Genomic DNA, 19700 nt, shown 5'->3' with positions numbered 1-19700 from the left:
GTTGAATTGTTTTTCGTTTGTCGGCAGTTTGTTTATATTCGTTTTATCGAAGTAGTGGTATTGTTTTTCGTAAAACTTTTCAAAAACTACATTTAGAAAATACAGCGCTAGGGTGATTGATGTGCTGCCGTGTATGTACGGCACGAGTTTGGTGTATTTGCGGATCGTAACGTACATGGACGATACTAGTAAGCAAGTTGGACAATGTAGGACGTACTATTACGATTATAGCTCTCCAAAGATGTAAATACTTAAAAATGTACGGTGACAGAACTTGAACGATGGAGATTAATTTGCGTAATAGTACGGCGCTCGCTCATCAAAGCTGCAAATGAAAATCGTACTTTTACGGCAACGGTATCGAAAGGGCTAAAGATGTTTTCAGAGTATATGTTAAACAATGTCGGTAACAATATGCAACCCTGTCTAACTCCTTTTTCGACTGTGAAGATCTCGAACAGTTCATTTTTTAATTGCACTGTTGCTTTTTGTTGGAGATATAAGTTTGAGATCAGTCTTAAATCCTTACCATCGAGTCCTGATGTTTTAAGGATATCGATTAGTTTCCCATGTGTGACTTTATCAAATGCCTTCTCGAAATCAATAAAACATGCATACACATAGCAGTTGACATCCCTGGCTCTCTGTATTAGAACTTGCAAACTAAAAAGTGCTTCCCTCGTTCTGAGTCCTGCTCTGAATCCAAATTGAACTTCACTCAGGTGTTCTTCTAATTTGGTATATATGCGCGAGTAAATGATAGTAAGGAGTACTTTAAGTACATGGATCATCAAACTAATTAATCTATGTTCTTCACATTTTCTAGCGTTGGCTTTTTTAGGAAGTGGAATGAATATTGATAGTAGCCAGTCTTTCGGTAAATAACCAGTCTCGTAGATGTTGTTGAATAGCTTCGTAAGAGCTGTGATTTGGTGTGCCTCTAATAGCTTTAAAATTTCACCATGCACCTCATTAGGTCCTGGTGATTTCCCATCTTTAATCCGCGAAATAAATCTAAGAATTGTAAATAAGTTCTTTCTCTATACTAATACTATATGGTATTGTTATGTCTAAATATTCCTGTACTATTTTTTAACATTTTTAGTTCCAAAAGATTAATCTTACATAATTATAGGTACAGGAACTGGTATCTAATAGTCGGCAATAATGTTTGGACAGTTGAAATAAATGTCGGTAATCAAAAATAATAAAAGTCTAGAACTAAAAAGCATTTATCGCGCTGGATATTCGGATTTTGTTTCCAATCATCGTTATTTTTAGAATAAAGTGTCTTTCAGTAAATAGCAACTGTTGGAAATAAATCAAATCAAAAATAGATCCCGCTTTACGATTATTGTAATGTTCTGAAGTAACACCGGGATGAACTACTGGCGGGTAATCCTATCTGCATAGCCGTTAACCGTTTTATTGTTGAGATCCAACAAAATTCTATTTATTTGGAAATAAATTTGATAGAAATATGACTTGAAACGACTCTTACCGAGTGAAGCAGCTACATAATTTTAACTTATGCGGTGTTTTATGCGGTGTCTGTATAACCTCATATCTCAAATGGTTATGGTTCATGTTTATTCAATTTTGTCAGTTGGTAACCTATTCGAAGTCCTTAGTCCTATTCCAAAAGTTTCCTTTTGGAATATCTCTAAATTGAAACTACCGAGTAACAAAATTGGAGAATAAAATTGATACACTAATTGGAAGCTTTCATTTGACACATACCTAATTTTACCTTAGGTATTTGAGTAACTATATTTGTTTTATTACAAAATGCAATTTAAATGTCTTATTTTGTTGATAAAAATTTTCCCGAATTTGGTTTGGTATGAATAATATCTTGTGCTCGTGTATACGGTTTTTAATAGGGACTCTGTTAGTCCTACGTATATTGTTGAAAATTGTTGTAAGTTACTTCGCAAACTGCTTCCTGTATACATAAAACAACCATACATATACTAAATGACATAGAAATTCGAACACCCAGTTTAAATGATTTTATTTCAATAAAATTTGGTGTAATTTATTTATCTTACTGAAAAAAAAAACAAGTGATAAAGTTTTTAGCCTTATCAGTTGGAGATTCCGGTTTTTATACTTTTCGTTTTTTTAAATTCACTAACAACCTAAAAATGAATATTTCAGCCGCAGTAAAGATCCAAATTTGGCGGATTGTGGTTCTTGACATTCTTTACGATTGGTTACGATGCCTAGAGTACGGAGACCTGTACGATTTCGTCAACTTAATGAGTTTGATAGGGGCCGTATAATGGGACTCCGGTAAGCTGGACTTTCTTTTCGGGAAGTTGCATTTAGAGTGCAAGGGGCACTGGACGCCGCCGTAGAACAACAGACCGTGAAGATCGCCGCCTAAGATTATTGGCCTTAAGAGACCGTTTCTCCACTACCAGCTCCATTGCAAATGAATGGTTTGCAGAACACGGAAGACCTATTGGCATGCGAAGTGTTTACCGACGAATGAGAAGTTTTGGCCTGTTTTCATACCGACTGCACTGGGTTCTCCCTTTAACTCCGGAACACCGCCGTAATCGCCTTCAGTAGTGCAGAGAACGGTCACTCTGGAATCAGGAATGGGACAGTATTGTCTTTAGTGACGAGTCTCGATTTGGTTTAGGCATGCACGATGGTCGAGCGAGGGTTAGAAGGCGAGGTGAAAGGAGGAATTCACAGTTTTTTGTTGAAAGACATGTTCATCACACTGTTGGAGTTATGGTTTGGCGTGCTATACCTTATGGTTCCAGGTCACTTTTAATCTTCATCAGAGGTAACATGAACGCGCAGCGTTATATCCAAGAAGTTCTAGAACCCCACCTTTTACCCTATCTTGACACCCTGGCAAATAAAACTTTCCAACAAGATAATGCCCGACCACATGTTGCAAGAGTCACAATAGACTTCTTTCGACATAATGATGTCACATTGTTAGCATGGCCACCAAGATCTCCCGACTTATCCCCAATTGAGCACGTGTGGGATATGATGGGTAGGAGATTGCTCAATTTGCAACGTCCTCCTCAGACTCTACAAGCACTTCGAGAGGAGTTGGTGGTTGTCTGGAATGAGATACCACAAGAGGACATTGACCACCTGTTTAGAAGCATGCCTAGGCGCGTAGGAAAATGCGTAACACATCGGGGTGCATCCATACATTATTAAAGGTAAAAGAGCTTTAAAGCAGTGCAATCATTTTGAAATTTTAATCATTTACTTATTATGCTTCATTAAGTACTTATACAAAATTTTATTAAAATAAAAATCATTTAAACTGGGTGTTCGGATTTCTATGTCACTTAGTATATTTTTTGACTCATTAGACAGGAAAAAAAGAAACCGTAAAGTGTATTTATACTTAAAGCAATGACTACTATTACTACTTGTCGGTTTATAACGTTCTCCGCCGTTTTCCGACTTCCAATCCGCCATTTAGTCCGGTTGTTCCATAGGTCTTCTTCTATGGCCCTCTCTCTCATTTCTTTATTTATTCCTTCGCTCCAACTTTTTCTCGGTCTACCTCGTTTTCTCTTTCCTTCTGGTTGCCATTTTAATATTTTTTTTGGTATTCGTTGTTCATCCATTTTTTGTATGTGTCCAAACCAGATAAGTTGTTTTGTTGTTAGGTCATCTGTGGTTGTTCGTTTGATTCCAATTATTTCTCTAATGCGTTCGTTGGTAATCCTTTCTCTTCTAGATCTTCCTGTAGCTCATCTCCAAAAATCCATTTCCGTCGCTTTCAGCGTTGCCAGTATTCTTTCTTTCAGTGGCCATACCTCACAGCTGTACAAAGTGATACTTTTTACTATAGTCTCATATATCCTCTTTTTATTTTCTTTGCTGATGGATTGGTCCCATAAAATGCTGTTTAACATTGTGATTGCTTTTCTCCCTGAAGTGTTTCTCTCTCTTATGGCTTTGTCTAATGTTCCATCTTGTGAAATAGCAATACCTAGATATTTAAAGTCACAGCAGTGCTTTATCGTGATGTTAGCGTCTAATATGAGATCTTTTTGTTCTACTCCAATGCACAGGTATTCGGTTTTCTTTTTATTTACTTCTAGACACCATATATCATACTCTTCAATTAATTTTCGTGCAATATAGTTTAAATTGTCATAATCTTGAGCCATTATTACTTGATCGTCTATTGTGCTATATACCATAGTGTTAGTGAGCGGTATCCCCATTCTCCTGCATTTTTGTCTCCATGTTTTTAAAACACTTTCGAGGTATATTTTAAATAAAGCGGGGACAGACAACATCCTTGCTTTAATCCTTTTGATGTTATAAATCCTGTTTCCCTGCTTTTCTTTTTGTTATTGGTTGGTTGTGTAGCACTTTGACGGCTTTTATTAATTCTATATTAATATTCGTGCTTTCCATTGATTGTCCCAGCTTCTTCAGTGGAACGCTGTCGTAGGCTTTCCGTAGGTCGACGAACAACATATAAATCTCTTGATTCCGTGCCATCTTTTTTTTCTATTCTCTGTGAAATTCTATCTTGGTTTTGATTTCTATGTTCTTGAACTCGACTTCTATTCTCTACCAAAAGCCCTTTGAAATACTCTTCCCAGTCTTCCGGTTTTATGCTTTGTATTACCTCTTTATTATTTTCTTTTCTCAATTGTTTTATCAGTTTCCCACTTTCTGTGCTTCTGGTTCCTCCTAGATAAGTATTTATTCGTTGGCAGTTTCTTTCCCAAGACTCGTTCTTCTTCTTAGAGATTGTTCTTCGTACTTCTGCTTGTTTTTCTTTATATTTTATTTTGTCTTGTAATGATTTGGAGCTTAAATATTATTGGTATAGTTGTCTTTTACATTTTATTTCTTCCTCTACTTCGTTATCCCACCAGAATGGTTTGTTTACCTTGGGTTTTATGTAATATCCCATTGCTTCAAATGCTGCTTCGTGTAAACATTTTTTTATATGTTCATATAACTGGTCGATATTCTTAGGGGCGGGAATTTGTAGCTTCTCATCCAATCTATTTTTGAATAAGTTTTGGGTACTTTCTTCATCTAGGCTTTTGATGTTGTATCTTCGTTCCTGTATCTTTTCTGCCTTGTTTATGTCTATATGTGTTTCTTTCTGTTGTCTTCGGATTAGGAAGTGTATTTTTGAACGTAATAAATAGTGATCGCTACCGCATGTTGCGCTTCTCTGGACTCTTACATCTTGTACTCTCAGTCAGGTTTTTTGTTTTGTTACAATATAATCGATTATTGATTTTATGTTTCGTGTTTCTTGAATCCATGTATAGCTATGTATCAGTTTATGTGGAAAGTATCCATTTAAGATTCTGAGTTGATTCTGGTTGCATAAATCTATGAATATTTCACCATTGTTGTTCGTGGTGTGTTCTCCGTATTTTTCTACTTAAGGCAATGACGAGAATTATAAATGTTATCACAAGTCTATTCAAAACTATAACAAGAGTTGGTGCAGTTATAAGACCTATTACGATATCAATTTGAAACGGAAGCAGTGGTTAAACCAGGACTTCAGCTATAGTCTGTCTACTTCTTACTATTGATTATTTCAATGAAAAGAGAAAAACACCCGGTAACGAGCCAGCTAAGTACATAAAATAGAAGGGTATAAAATATTTACACCTTCTATATGAAAATGATATGGCTTTAATAGATATTAATGATATTTGATATGAATTTAAAAGCAAAGATAAATGAGTCGTATATATAGTGAACAGAGGAAATAACAAAATAGGAATGAAAATAAACAACAAGAAAAATAAATCAATGATGATAGTTACCTATGATGGTAGTTGAATAGAAATTAATGCACAGGGAGTTGAAAAAATAAAATCTTGTGAGTAGCACAGAATAAAAAAAGACAACAATTTATACTATGCATAAAAAATCACTCTTAAATTTGCAATGCGATAACACTACCTACTTGAACATACGGTAGCGAGTCATATAGTAAAGAAAGAATATTAAAATAAATGAGCACTATTAGTGTTAAAATTTTATAGAAATATTACATGGAAAACAATGTGGAACTGATAGTAAAATGAACTTAATGGTTTGGATAATATAAGGATCGATGAAAATAGGTTACTAAACGAAACGGTAAAAGTTAAAAGAAGAGACAAAATAAAAAATAACAGGCCTAGAAAATTGATGGATTTGACCGTTACTTCAAGGAAGTTCATTTCATGTAAGAATAAAAAACTTTTTTTCTACACTTCCACAAAATTTATTAGAATTTATTATCACTACATCTGCTTCGATTGAATGCCCTTCTCAAGTGATGTATTTTTATCTTAGCCTCACTGTTCATTTTGGATGAGGGTAAGGGTACTTTATTATGGCTAAAATTGAACATGAAGTCCCCATTTAGGATCCTGTGATCCTCTTCAGGTTTGCTTTAATGTTGTTGGTTAGCACAGTACAAGACAAAACAGTACCGAAAAAGGCATTGGGTAAGTTGTCGTTGACGTGTGTTGTGGAGCATCTTGGAGACTGTTGAGATGGAGTCGCCGACTTGAATCAGAGGTGAAAGGTTCTGGCTGGATGAGATGCTCTTTCCAGAGTGTAGTGTTTGTGTTTTTTGAGCTAAGTGTGACAAAGACCGTGTCTCTAGTTACTATTGTTGATGCAAGCCTGTTTTACGTCTACATCTAACTTCAGAACTAGTGTATTGCATTAAAATTCTATTATTGGACGTTTGCGTTAACGGCCAGGCCTCGTCGATGTATTTTTACTATTGATATATTTATATGTATTCATTGATAAAACTAACAATATCTTGACGTTTATTGAAAAGTCTTGTAAAATAAATTGTATTCATAACTAAAGCTGACAGTTGTTTTATGTGTTTTTAAAAACTCTACAATAAAGATGTTTTTAAAAGAAAAAATAGTGAATTACTGTTTTAATAATAGGGGGCTACGGAGATCGAAAAAGATGAATAGTAAAGTAGCCAACTTGTTCAACGATTTTCCAAACAATTCTCCTATTCATAAGACGACGGTACAAAAAATTGTAAAGCGCTTTGAGGAAACTGGACGATAAAAAGATGGCATTCGAACAGGTTGACCTAAAAATGTTGGTAATGGCAATAAAACTTTAAATTAAATGCAGATCCACATAAATTCTCACGCAGAACTACACAAATACATGATTCTGGTCATTCTGCAGTCTTACTTGTATTACATATGAATTCATTTAAACAGTACAAAATCCAGTTGTTGCAAGAATTAAATAAAGATAACTACGACCGTAGATTACACTTTAGTACGTAGAATAAAATTGTAACTGACGAAAACTTCGTTAACATGATAATTATGTTTTTCCGACGAAGCAATATTTACACTGTGTAAGAATTAAGTCGCCAAATTTATTTTAGTGAGGTAAATCCACACTGGATACGTGAAAACTATACTCAGACCACAAACACTAAAATTATGGTCTAGTATAGTGGGTACTCAGTTAATTGGGCAGTTTTTTACAGAAAGAAGTTTAACAAGCGATATTATGAAATGCTAATTAAAATGATTCATTCTACCTGCCCTAAATAACAAGTTTCGATCCAACTTTAATAAGATACGGTTTCAGCAAGATTCCAGCTCATTTTGGTGTAAAATGTTCGTCGTTATTTAGATCAGAACTTTACCGGACGATGGATTGGTAGATTATGCAGTATTAAATGGCCTCCTCGTTTATCCGATTTGAATCCTAAAGATTATTTTTATTGGAGATAAATTAAATGTAGAATGTATAAAACTGAACCAACAAGTGTTGCAGAGGTAAGATAAAGAATTATCCATGTATTCCTATTAATTTCTCGAGAAACATGGAGAAATGTAATAGACCACATAGTTTTAGGATACTGTCAAATTAACAAAGGAGGATATTTTAAACACTTGATTAGGTAGACATTAATTTAGTAATATATTAAATTTTTAATTATTATGTTAAAATTTAATTGTAGAACTGGTTCCTAAAAAACTCTTAAATCATATTTTGGAGAAAATTAGATAAACACTTATTATTTACATACTGTCACTGACGCTCATGAAAATCGTACGCTTTTGTAGAGACTAGAAGAGAGTCCTTTTGAAGATGCGAAAACTTCAAGAATTAGGTCACAGTTTTCAAAACTGTGACACCGTACACTGCTCAAAATGATCAAATCTTACTGAGAGTTGCATCAGTTTTTTTAGGAACCAGGTGCACATAGTTTTAATCAAAGAATTTATTGAGACGATTAGGCGTTTTTAAGTTTGTGTTTTATCTTTTTAAGATGTTCCTGACAACATCAAACAGAAAGTATTGTATACGGTTGAACTGATATTGTAGTGAAGATTTCAATAAAGGTACAATATATAGTGTTGTATTTAAAAATAAAGCCAAAGTGACTAATGATACGTGCCCTGTGAAGCACGGTATCGGCTCAGCTAAATTAGACATTGAAAAATTGCTGGTGTCTGTCAGTCTGCCAGAATCAAACCCGTTGTACGACTTGGTAAGCCAGTACCCAGTCGCTCAACTATGGCCGCCACAAATAACTTATAACAAGAGAAAAATGTTGGTTTTTATGTCTGCGAGTGCTATCTTAATTTTCGAAAGAGTATATCGAATTTTAGCGATATTATCTGATTATTGGTAAATAAGTCGAAGCATTGTGGTACTTTTGATGTGTTATCGGTGTTTTTTATACAGTTCTTTGTAAAAAGTTTTTATTGTCCTTCATCGGTTTTTGGTTGTCTTCTTGTGTTTTTTTATTTTGCAGACGTTATTTCTACCATGAGCCATTTTTTGTCGAAGTACTTTCAATTTTTTATTCTATTCTACCGCTTTGGTAAACAATTTTTTATTACACATTTTCAAGCTATTTTTAACAGCCTTTGGTATCTCTTGAATATTTCAAAGTTATTCCCGTACTAGTTTGTTGGTTCTTTTCGTTGTTCCATTAATTTCTTTGTTTCTTTACTCAGTTTTTCATGCGTTTCATACATTATAGCGCAAAATTTGATTGTTTTATTCCTGTCACAGTGAATCCATTGAGTTTGAGTCCACAACAACATTTTTTGTATATTAGGTATTACCTCCTCCTCCTCAGTCCTAATCCCTTTTGGGATGTGGTGACACCATCAGGCCTTTACAGTTTTTTTACGATTTCTCTCCATCCTTCTCTGTCCTGAGCTAGTTGTTCGGCTTCATGTAACCCTTGGTTAATCAGTATTTTTGTTTGATCTACCCAACGGCTTGGAGATCTTCTCCTAGGTCCCTTTCCTTCAACTCTACCCTCGACTATCAGTTTTTCCATCGTACCTGTTCTTCTAGCAATGTGTCCAAAATACTGCAAATATCTCTGTTGTATTTGTTTAAGCAATCTATCCTTTACTTTAAGTTGTTCTAATATAGATACGTTAGTGGAATGATCAATTCAGGATATTCTTAACATGCGGCGTATATCCACATTTCAAAAGCGTCCAGTTTATTTTTATCCGCTTTCTTTAAGGTCCACGTTTCGGATGAATATGTCGCTATGGGAAAAATAAGCGCCCTTACCAGCCTTAGTTTTATGTGTATTGTTATGCTAGAATTTTTCCAAATTGCTACCAGTTTCATCATAGCTGCTCTAGCAATAGTCAACCTTCTACGTATCTCTCTGTCACACCCTCCGTCGTTTGTTATTAGGGACCCCAGGTATATGCAACTATTTAGTACTTCAAAGCCCCCAATTTCTTTAATGTGTTGAAGATTATTCCGAGCTCTGTCTACTGTCATGATCTTTGTCTTTCTCCTATTTAGCTGTAGTCCATATGTTTTGCTTTTTTCCTCCAGACGTCTCATTATGTCTTCCATTTCTTCTTGATTTGCCGCGATTATTAAAGTGTCATCTGCATATCTCAAGTTATTGATTTTTTGACCTCCTACTGATATTCCGCCCTTCCATCCGTCTAGTACGTTTCGCATAATGTGTTCGCTGTAGATATTAAACAGAGTTTATGCACTTATTATTTACATATAGACTTCTGATTAGTTGAATTAATTAAGTGGTGGGGTGTTCCCATTTCCGCTAGTATGACCCATAGCTGCTGCCATTTGAATTTATCGAAGGCTTTTAGTCTTTCATGTATTACATGAAGTAGAACCTTGCTTGCATGGGATATTAAGGTTACCGTTCTGTAGTTGCTGCAATCTAGCGGAGTTCCTTTTTTGAATATAGGGATGAAAGTGGATGTTGTCCAGTCGTTGGGCCACTCTCCGGTTTCTCAAATCTTTTTGCAGATCATATGCATAACATTTACTCCGACATCTCCAGTCTCTTTTAAAACTTCTGCGGTGATCTGGTCTGCGCCCGGAGATTTTCTATTTTTCAACGTTTTGATTGCCTTTTCTACCTCTGACTTTGGAATGTTTGGTTCTCTCTCTGCAGTGAACTCACCAGGTATAACCTAGTTTAAATTTTTATAACTTATTTTTAAAATAATTCTAGGTGTTACGGTAGGTTTATCTCTTGTTTGGTATTTTAGTAGCATCTTGATAAACTTTGAAGGAAAGTATTGTAATGGCAGGCAACTATAATGTCATCTAGAGTAATTCTGGTGTGTATGAATGAGAAAGTGAATGACTTAATAATGAACATTGGTGCCTTCTTTTTGCGATGCCTTGGAAAGTCGCACCACCATTTTTTTACGTGTCACCTAATAGGCTGCTGGAATAATTTCAACCCGGTAAACTCAATTCATGACGAAATATATACTGTATTTTCTTATATTCTACTTATATAATTATTTCATTCTTTTTTCTGTTTTGTATCCAATCGTTTATGCCTTGTACATTACATTTTCTTTTGGTGTATTCACTCCTCTTTCGGTCTCTCAGCGTATTCCCTTTAATTCTTCCGTGTATTATAATATATGTAGTTTCCAATAGCCTTTGTATTGAGGCTATATTAGGTCTTGTTTCTGACCTTATACTGGCTCATTATTATTGCTCTTATAGTGGCTTTATAAATTTTTGATCTGACCTCAGTGTTAGCATGCCGGTTTCTGTATATAAGATTATTGAGGAATCGTACCAGTATATTTGCTTTTTGTATTTGATCTCTTATATTTGCTTTTTGTTCTTGATCCATCACGTCTTTGTCCAGGCTTCCATAGCAGGGAACTCTTTCAATTCTAAATTCCAATAGTTGGTTCTTTATTGGTTACTATTGTTTTGGGTTAAAAGAAGAAGTTACAAAGAGAATTGCTTTGACCGTTGGTATTAGATTAGCTCTTCGTTCTTAATCAGATCATGGATTGGTTCATAATTTCCCTTCATTTCTTTATCTCTCATCATCATCATTCTGGCTTTACAACCCTGCGTGGTTCCTAGCCTCCTCAAGAACTTCTCTCCAGTCGTCCCTATCCATCGCCTTTCTCCGCCAAGTACGTATTCTCATATTTCTCATGTCTTCATCGATGTTATCAAGGAACCTTGTTCTGGGTCTTCATCTTCTCTGACCAATAGGTCTATCAATGAGGATTTTTTTAGCTGGGTCATTTTGTTCCATCCGCATTACATGCCCTATCCACCTCAGATGTCCTATCTTAATATGTTTTACGATATCTGGTTCCTGGTATATTCTATAAAGTTCGAAGATGTATCGTCTTCTCCACCTTAACCGCTCCATAGATTCACCGTAGTACTTTTCCTTCGAAACATCCTGTCCCAAAACAGGTTTTCATTACTTTTTGTTAGAATCCAGGTCTCTTAACCATATGTTAGGACTGGGAGTATCATTGTTTTGTATAGTTTTACTTTTGTATTTCTCGTTATAATTAAGGATTTAAGATGGAGATCGAGCCCAAAATAGCATCTTTTGGCCGTGCAAATTCTGCAGTTTATCTGCAGGTATACAAATTCGTTCACTGCTTAGATGACGTCGTTTTCTATAACGGTTCTATAAGTGGTCGTAGGATTTGTGGTTGCATGTTTATTTTCATAGAATTCGTTTTGTTGGTATTTATTAATATTATTTTTGTAGCCGATTCTTTTAGTGCTACATACGCCTCCCGTACAGCGTTTTCCGTTCTCCCAATAATATTAATACCATCTGCATAGTCAAGGATTTGCACTGATTTGATATATATTGAACCAGTGGTTGTGATTTGTGACATACGTATTACTTTTTCCAGAGCCCAATTAAACAGTATACAGGAGAGAGGGTCTCCCTGACCAGTTTCTATTGAATTTTTTTTCTGTGTTAATGTTTTCTATATATTTAAGTTTTTTATTTAAGTGGTTTTGTTTTTTTGATTTATGTATCCTCTTTTCTTCTCTTCTCTTTATCGTGTAATTCCAATTTCGAATTTTCGATGTGTTTACGTCTCTTTCCACATCTAGCATTTAATCTTTCTTTCTTCTGCCCTTCATCCTCCAATTGAGGAGTATATGGTTTTCCTTGGTAATCTCTCAATCAACATGCTCTCAATCTAAACAATTGTTTTATACTTGGCGGTAATATAAATCCTGGATTCTTTTTAACTAACTTTATTCGAAAGTTTTCCACCAAGTACTTTTCTTAGTAATTTCTTTTCAACACTAGGATCATATCTTGTTGTGTTTTATTTAAGTCTATACTTCATAAACGTTAAAGTACAACTAGTGTTATCAATTGTATTTTAACAGTTAAGTTAACTATAATTTTGCTTCTTTGGTTAAATGTAAACTTTGTGGGAATTCTCAGGGCGTATAAACATTGACATATCACCACCCCTTGACATAGTCCTCACCCGATTTCGTCCACTAGTCTCTGGCACGTGCTTTGCGGATCCATTGATTTTCTGCAGCCATCATCTTAATTTTGATAAAATAAAGGCAGATATCGAGCACAATTTAATTAATTAAATCTTGCCCAAGTACTTTCGCTTCCTAGAGCATCTTCAGGGGCATTTCGTCAATTTTGGGCTATCCAACAATCGCAGAATGTCATAAACATAAAATTCACATTCCCTCTCCTGTTGCCGACCAGGGGTCGTATTTTCGAATTCAATCGAATTTTTTCGTACACGAGTTAACTCGAAAGAAAAATTTCGTAGACGAATTTGAATCTGTATTTTTGAACGTCCTTCGAAATTTTATACGTATACTAAAAGAATTTGCACCGGCAACACTGCAAATTCGAACAACCAAAACTTAAATAATAAAAAAAGAAGAATAATTGACAGTTTTACTTAACCTAGTTTATGGTGAATTTGTTATCTAAAACAAGAAGTAAAAAAGGGCATGAAATATTGTGGTTCAGTGTCGGCCGAACAAAAAAAGCCATTCTATCAACTCTATCAAGTCTCTCAACTCCATTGTGAGGGGCCTTGTTAATCTGTACAATTTTTGAAATTGTACATCCAAATAGTCCTCTAGAGGGTTAAGAATGGGTTGGTAAACTTGCCTCTTCGTTCCGCTAATATTATCGCCTCGGCAAGGGCGTTAACTATTTCTTTCTATTAAAAAATTATTAAAACCACCCATTAAAAACAAAGTTCAATGTAAAAATGTGGTATTAATGTAAATTTTATTGTATTGTTCAATCTAAAACAACGATTAAAAACTATCAGCTAAATTTTATCTGACGTACACGGGCCCAGTGACAACTGAAATGACAACAATTACTTTGATCGTATACTAGCATCGAAATTCGAATGGTTCATACCCATTCGTGTCGCCCTATACGAAAAAATTCGTATACGTACTATTCGAAAATACAAAAAACTGGATTTCGAGCGAATTTCTTCTAATTTCGTATGCGAAATATGCTCGAACGAATTCGAAAATACGACCCCAGAATGTAGCTTCGACTATTTTTTAAATAATTTTAAACTGCTTGTCCTTGTTTAGTGTAGTGTTATGTACAATTTTATGTTTAATTTTATGTTTATGACATTCTGCGATTGTTGGATAGTCCAAAATTGACGAAATGCCCCTGAACATGCTCTAGGAAGCGAAAGTACTTGGGCAAGATTTAATTAATAAAACTGTGCTCGATATCTGCCTTTATTTTATCAAAGTTCATTTATTCGAGAATTCAAACTTATATCAATCATCTTAATTGGCTCAACAATTCTTTGTGAATTTTGCCTGCATGAAAAGCAGTCGACACTTCCGTCTATTCCAACTTCCCTCCATCTTCTGACTCTTAGAATCTTAAGGTCTTCTTCTAATTAACAATCCATCTTTTACGCGATCGTGCTCTACTTATTCTTCCCTCTGAGTTTGGGAATGTCAGTTTCTTCGTGTACTCCCAGTGCCCATCGTATCCTCTGCAGTTTAATAAATTTTTAGAAGTATTTTTTTACTCATTTTTAGAAGATATCATGTAGTCTCTCGTCTTTTTGGGATAAATTCCATGTTTCAGCTCCTATATCAAAACCGGTCTTATTTAGGTTTTGTAAATGTTCAGCTTTACTGCACGTTTTAGGTTTTTATTTCTCAGATGTTTCTGAAGACCATGAAGAGTTCTGTTTGCTATTGCTATGCATTTTTTTACTTAGTCACTTGTCATGTTTGTTGTGTTTACTAGCGATTTACTTTTTTGTGGCATGCCTCGGTATTTATGGTTTCATTTGTATTAGTTCTTCTAATTTTCCAACATGTTAATGTTGGAAATGGTATGTTCTAATAAGACATACTCCCCTAAAAGGAGGTTAATCCAATCTATGATATTTCGCAGCCAAGATTTCTTTTTTCTTCCAAAGACTTTCCTTCTGTCTACAATTTCTGCCATGTCCAGTTCGTTCTAACACTTAATAAAGTTTAAGAATACGCCTATATGCCACGTTTCGAATGTCTGCAATTTTTTTACGGATTGGGCTTTCAGAGTCAAAGCTTCTACCCCATATATACTAAGTGACATAGAAATCCGAACACCCAGTTTAAATGATTTTATTTCAATAAAATTTGGTGTAATTTATTTATCTTACTGAAAAAAACAAGTGATAAAATTTTTAGCCTTATCAGTTGGAGATTCCGGTTTTTATACTTTTTGTTGTTTTAAATTCACTAACAACCTAAAAATGAATATTTCAGCCGCAGTAAAGATCCAAATTTGGCGGATTGTGGTTCTTGACATTCTTTACGATTGGTTACGATGCCTAGAGTACGGAGACCTGTACGATTTCGTCAACTTAATGAGTTTGATAGGGGCCGTATAATGGGACTTCTGGAAGCTGGACTTTCTTTTCGGCAAGTTGCAGTTAGAGTGCAAAGAAGTGTAGACACCGTGGTTAGGTGTTGTCAGGCATGGCTTCAAGAAGGCCGTACGCAAAGAGCAAGGGGCACTGGACGCCGCCGTAGAACAACAGACCGTGAAGATCGCCGCCTAAGATTGGCCTTAAGAGACCGTTTCTCCACTACCAGCTCCATTGCAAATGAATGGTTTGCAGAACACGGAAGACCTATTGGCATGCGAAGTGTTTACCGACGAATGACAAGTTTTGGCCTGTTTTCATACCGACCACACTGGGTCCTCCCTTTAACTCCAGAACACCACGGTAATCGCCTTCAGTGGGACAGAGAACAATCACTCTGGAATCAGGAATGGAACAGAATTGTCTTAAGTGACGAGTCTCGATTTTGTTTAGATCTACAGTTTTTTGTTGAAAGACATGTTCATCACACTGTTGGAGTTATGGTTTGGGGTACTATAGCTTATGGTTCCAGGTCACCTTTAATCTTCATCAAAGGTAACATGAACGCGCAGCGTTATATTCAAGAAGTTCTAGAACCCCACCTTTTACCCTATCTTGACACCCTGGCAAATCCAACTTTTCAACAAGATAATGCCCGACCACATGTTGCAAGAGTCACAATAGACTTCTTTCAACATAATGATGTCACATTGTTAGCATGGTCACCAAGATCTCCCGACTTATCCACAATTGAGCACGTATGGGATATGATGGGTAGGAGATTTCTCAATTTGCAACGTCCTCCTCAGACTCTACAAGCACTTCGAGATGAGTTGGTGGTTGCCTGGAATGAGATACCATAAGAGAACATTGACCACCTAATCAGAAGCATGCCTGGGCGCGTTGGAGAATGCGTAACACATCGGGGTGCATCTACACATTATTAAAGGTAAAAGGGCTTTAAAGCAATGCAATCATTTTGAAATTTTAATCATTTACTTATTATGCTTCATTAAGTACTTATACACAATTTTATTAAAATAAAATCATTTAAACTGGGTGTTCGGATTTCTATGTCACTTAGTATATTAGTTGCGATCATACATAGCATTCGACGAATCTCAATATGATATATTTTATTTATAAACATTGACTTGTATTTTATAAATCCTTTTCGAGCTATTTCAATTCTGACCGTTTCCTCCTCATCTTGATCTAACTGTGAGTTTATAATTGCTCCGAGGTATTTATACTTATCTCCCCTTTCTAATGATTTACCGTCTAATATTAGATGTATGTTGTCAACAGGGGTTTTCGGTATCACCATGTATTTGGTTTTATCTATATTTATTGATATATACATCTTGCTACATTTTACTTTCTCTGTTAATGATTTCTACAAGAATATGTAAATCGTCTACATTTTCTGCCATGATTGCGGCATCGTCTGCAAATTTTGTGTTGTTAATGATGCTCCCTTCAATCCTTACACCTCCAGTTCTTTCCCATAAAGCCTCCTGAAATATTAGTTGGGAGTACACATTAAATAATTGTGGCGATAGCGCACATCCCTGTGTGACTCCTCTGTAAGTTTCTACTTGGTTTGTCTTAGTATCTTCCGCCCGTACTACCGCTGTTTGATTGTAGTATAGATTTTTGATTAAATTATTGCCCTTGGGATTTAGGTGTATGTGTTTCAATGCATGTATGAGTTTACAATGTTGAACTCTGTCAAACGCTTTTTGGAAATCTATATAACATATTAATACATTTTTATTATAAATATAATATAAAATATAATATGATAAAGACATATTGCCGTAGTATATTGTTGAAAAGACATTTCATTCGAAAAATCCCAACACACAGGAAGAAGATACAAAATTTTGCTCATTTGAAAAAGTGGAAATATGTTGTTTTCTCTAGAACGTTGCAAGCAAGTTTGGAGTTAGCTATTAGCCAAATGTTACATATAAACAAACGGACGTTTCGTGTATGATTTGTTTAATTTAAAGTGCTAGTAAATACAAGGCAGTGTTCTTTGGATTGAAACAATATTAAAAAATTAGTGTAAATTATCAGTGTGTAACAAATGAGTTTATTACCAATAATAAATATAAAAGAAAGAAAAATATCAACATAAAATCTGTTACCGTTTTAGCTTGATTGATAAAGGTGATTCCAGTATTCTTAGCACATTGATACAATGGTACGATAGACTCAAACTTCTCTTCCAGTTTCTTCATTGTCTCGTCATCTATCTTGTCTTTGTTCTGGGCCAGCATATTATCCAGTTTATCCATTTCCTTATTGACGATGTCGGCCTCCATATGGAATTTGACGTATATCCTAGCAAGTTCCATACGAGTCTCCAAAATACTCTTCAATTTCATCCAGCGTTCGTGTAGTTGTTCTACTTTAACGTCGATGTCTTTTCTTTGACTGTCTTCTAAGTATTCTAATATAGGGGGCAGTGTAAGTAGTAGAGTGTTAATTTCGTTACCTTTTGTCTGAAAAAGAACAGAACACAAATAAGTAAAAAATGCTTGAAAAGTAGAACATATTTATAAGAAAAAATATATCGTGAAATAATGAATGATGAAACATTTGTATATACAAAGATAAATAATTAGAAAGTCATTATTCACAACGTATGTACGACCACTTTACGATCAGTTTAGAGTTCTACAATTTGCAAGTCACCTTTCGAGCATAAGTAGGAATGTTTCAAAACTTCATGAATCTTGGAAATACGCATGCAGAAAAAAAAAGAATAATAAATTACTTAACTGTTTTAATTTCATACTTAATAAAAACGACTATTAGAAGAAAAACAATGAATACTCCAACCATTGTACTGATGCAAAAACTAGTTTGACTCTGTTTTGCTACAAGAACGCACTACCGAGAAATAAATGTTTTCAGTAATGTCAGATTTCACATATTCGTTTGTACATTGAGGTACCAAATAACTAAGTCAGCTTCATGAAATTTTGTAAGACCAATACATATAATTTACCAGATATCGTTACAAACTTAATGATGGATATCAATAAACTTTGTTAGGTTATGAAAGAGAAAACTGAATACGTAGGACATGCGTATCAAAAAAAGCGATCTCTAAAATTATTAACTATGTATAATGAGGATACGGGTGGATACTTCTCTACGATCCCGGCAGGGGATAGATCTACTTCAGTAATAGCACACCTGTCCACGCGAGCTCATGGATCACTCCAGCCTCCCATCCCCGAGAAAACCATGTGAAAACCCAAAGCATTCCCATCTCCGTCCTTTCCTCCCTCCGCTACCAAACTAACTCGCCAACACGCACTAGCCAAGCGTGGCATTTTAATGGCTTAAAACCCCAAAAGTTATTTTTCTATGAAAGACGAAACTACTGAACGGCCCTCAGTCTCCGGCGGCTCCAATACCCCCAACCAAGGTAGCGGTTTGAACAGGTTTAGAGCAGAAGGTGCTAAGAATACCCTGAAAAAATCAGGCTACTACAAAGAGCGACATATCCATATTGCTTCATACAATGTTAGAACTCTTATATCAGACCAGAAGATGATGGAACTGGAGGAAGAGCTGAAAAGAATAAAATGGGACATCATCGGCCTCAACGAAATAAGACGAAGAAGAGAAGCCCAAATTACTCTTAAATCAGGAGACGTATTTCATTTTAGAAGTGAAGAAGACACTTCAAATGGTGAAGTAGGATTTATTATACATGGAAAGCACACACAACATATAGTTGAAGTTATCAGCATAAGCCCCAAGATTGTATATTTCAAAGGATCTAGACATATGCTCCAACGACTACTCACTCGGATGAATAAATTGAAGAATTTTATGAATACCTAGAACCAGCGTTACATACCACACCAGCATATTACACAATAATTATGGGCGACTTTAATGCGAAAATGGGGTTTAAACAAGATGATGCAGAAGTAGCAATGGGTAAGTATGAATATGACGAAAGAAATGTACGAGGGCAAAGATTGCTGAACTTCTTACACCAGGAAAATTTATCCATGATGAACTCCTTTTTCGATAAAAAGCCTCAGCGTAAATGGACACGGATCAGCCCAGATGGCAGTGTCAAAAATGAAATAGATTATATCATAATAAACAGAAAAGAAATAATCAAAGATATCGAAGTACTCAACAAATTTTCAATAGGAAGCGACCACAGATTAATTCGAGCTAAGATAGTATTAAATGTCAAATTGGAAAGAATAAAGATGATCCTAAAAACAAGAAAAAGAAATGGATTCTCCTAGAAAACAACGACCTGTATGAAGATACACTAACCAGATATATACAAGACTTGCAAGATAAAATAGAAGATGTAGATCAAGCAAATGATGGCATAACGAAGGCTCTAAAAGAAACGGAAAGGGAGTACTGCCCGACCGTTCTGACATATAAAGAAAAACTAATCTAAAATACCAAAGAGCTAATAGCTAAAAGAAGACAGCTGACGAAAAAATACGGCTCCAACTACACAACAATGAAGAA

At 35.3% G+C, this 19700-nt stretch overlaps 1 protein-coding gene across 1 annotated transcript in view; it reads right to left on the bottom strand.

Annotated features, from left to right (window-relative positions):
* The window catches only part of LOC140451278 (uncharacterized), an 862244-nt gene that overhangs the window by 445768 nt on the left and 396776 nt on the right, over window positions 1-19700 (bottom strand). The window contains 1 exon segment of the mRNA XM_072545021.1: window positions 17327-17683. Within this exon segment, the coding sequence (XP_072401122.1) occupies window positions 17327-17683 (357 nt within the window).

The sequence above is a fragment of the Diabrotica undecimpunctata genome, chromosome 9, assembly GCF_040954645.1.
Source record: "Diabrotica undecimpunctata isolate CICGRU chromosome 9, icDiaUnde3, whole genome shotgun sequence".
NCBI classification, from domain to species: Eukaryota; Metazoa; Arthropoda; class Insecta; order Coleoptera; family Chrysomelidae; genus Diabrotica; species Diabrotica undecimpunctata.
The sequence above is the reverse complement of the archived record's forward strand: the minus strand, read 5'-3'. Positions and strand labels throughout refer to the sequence as shown.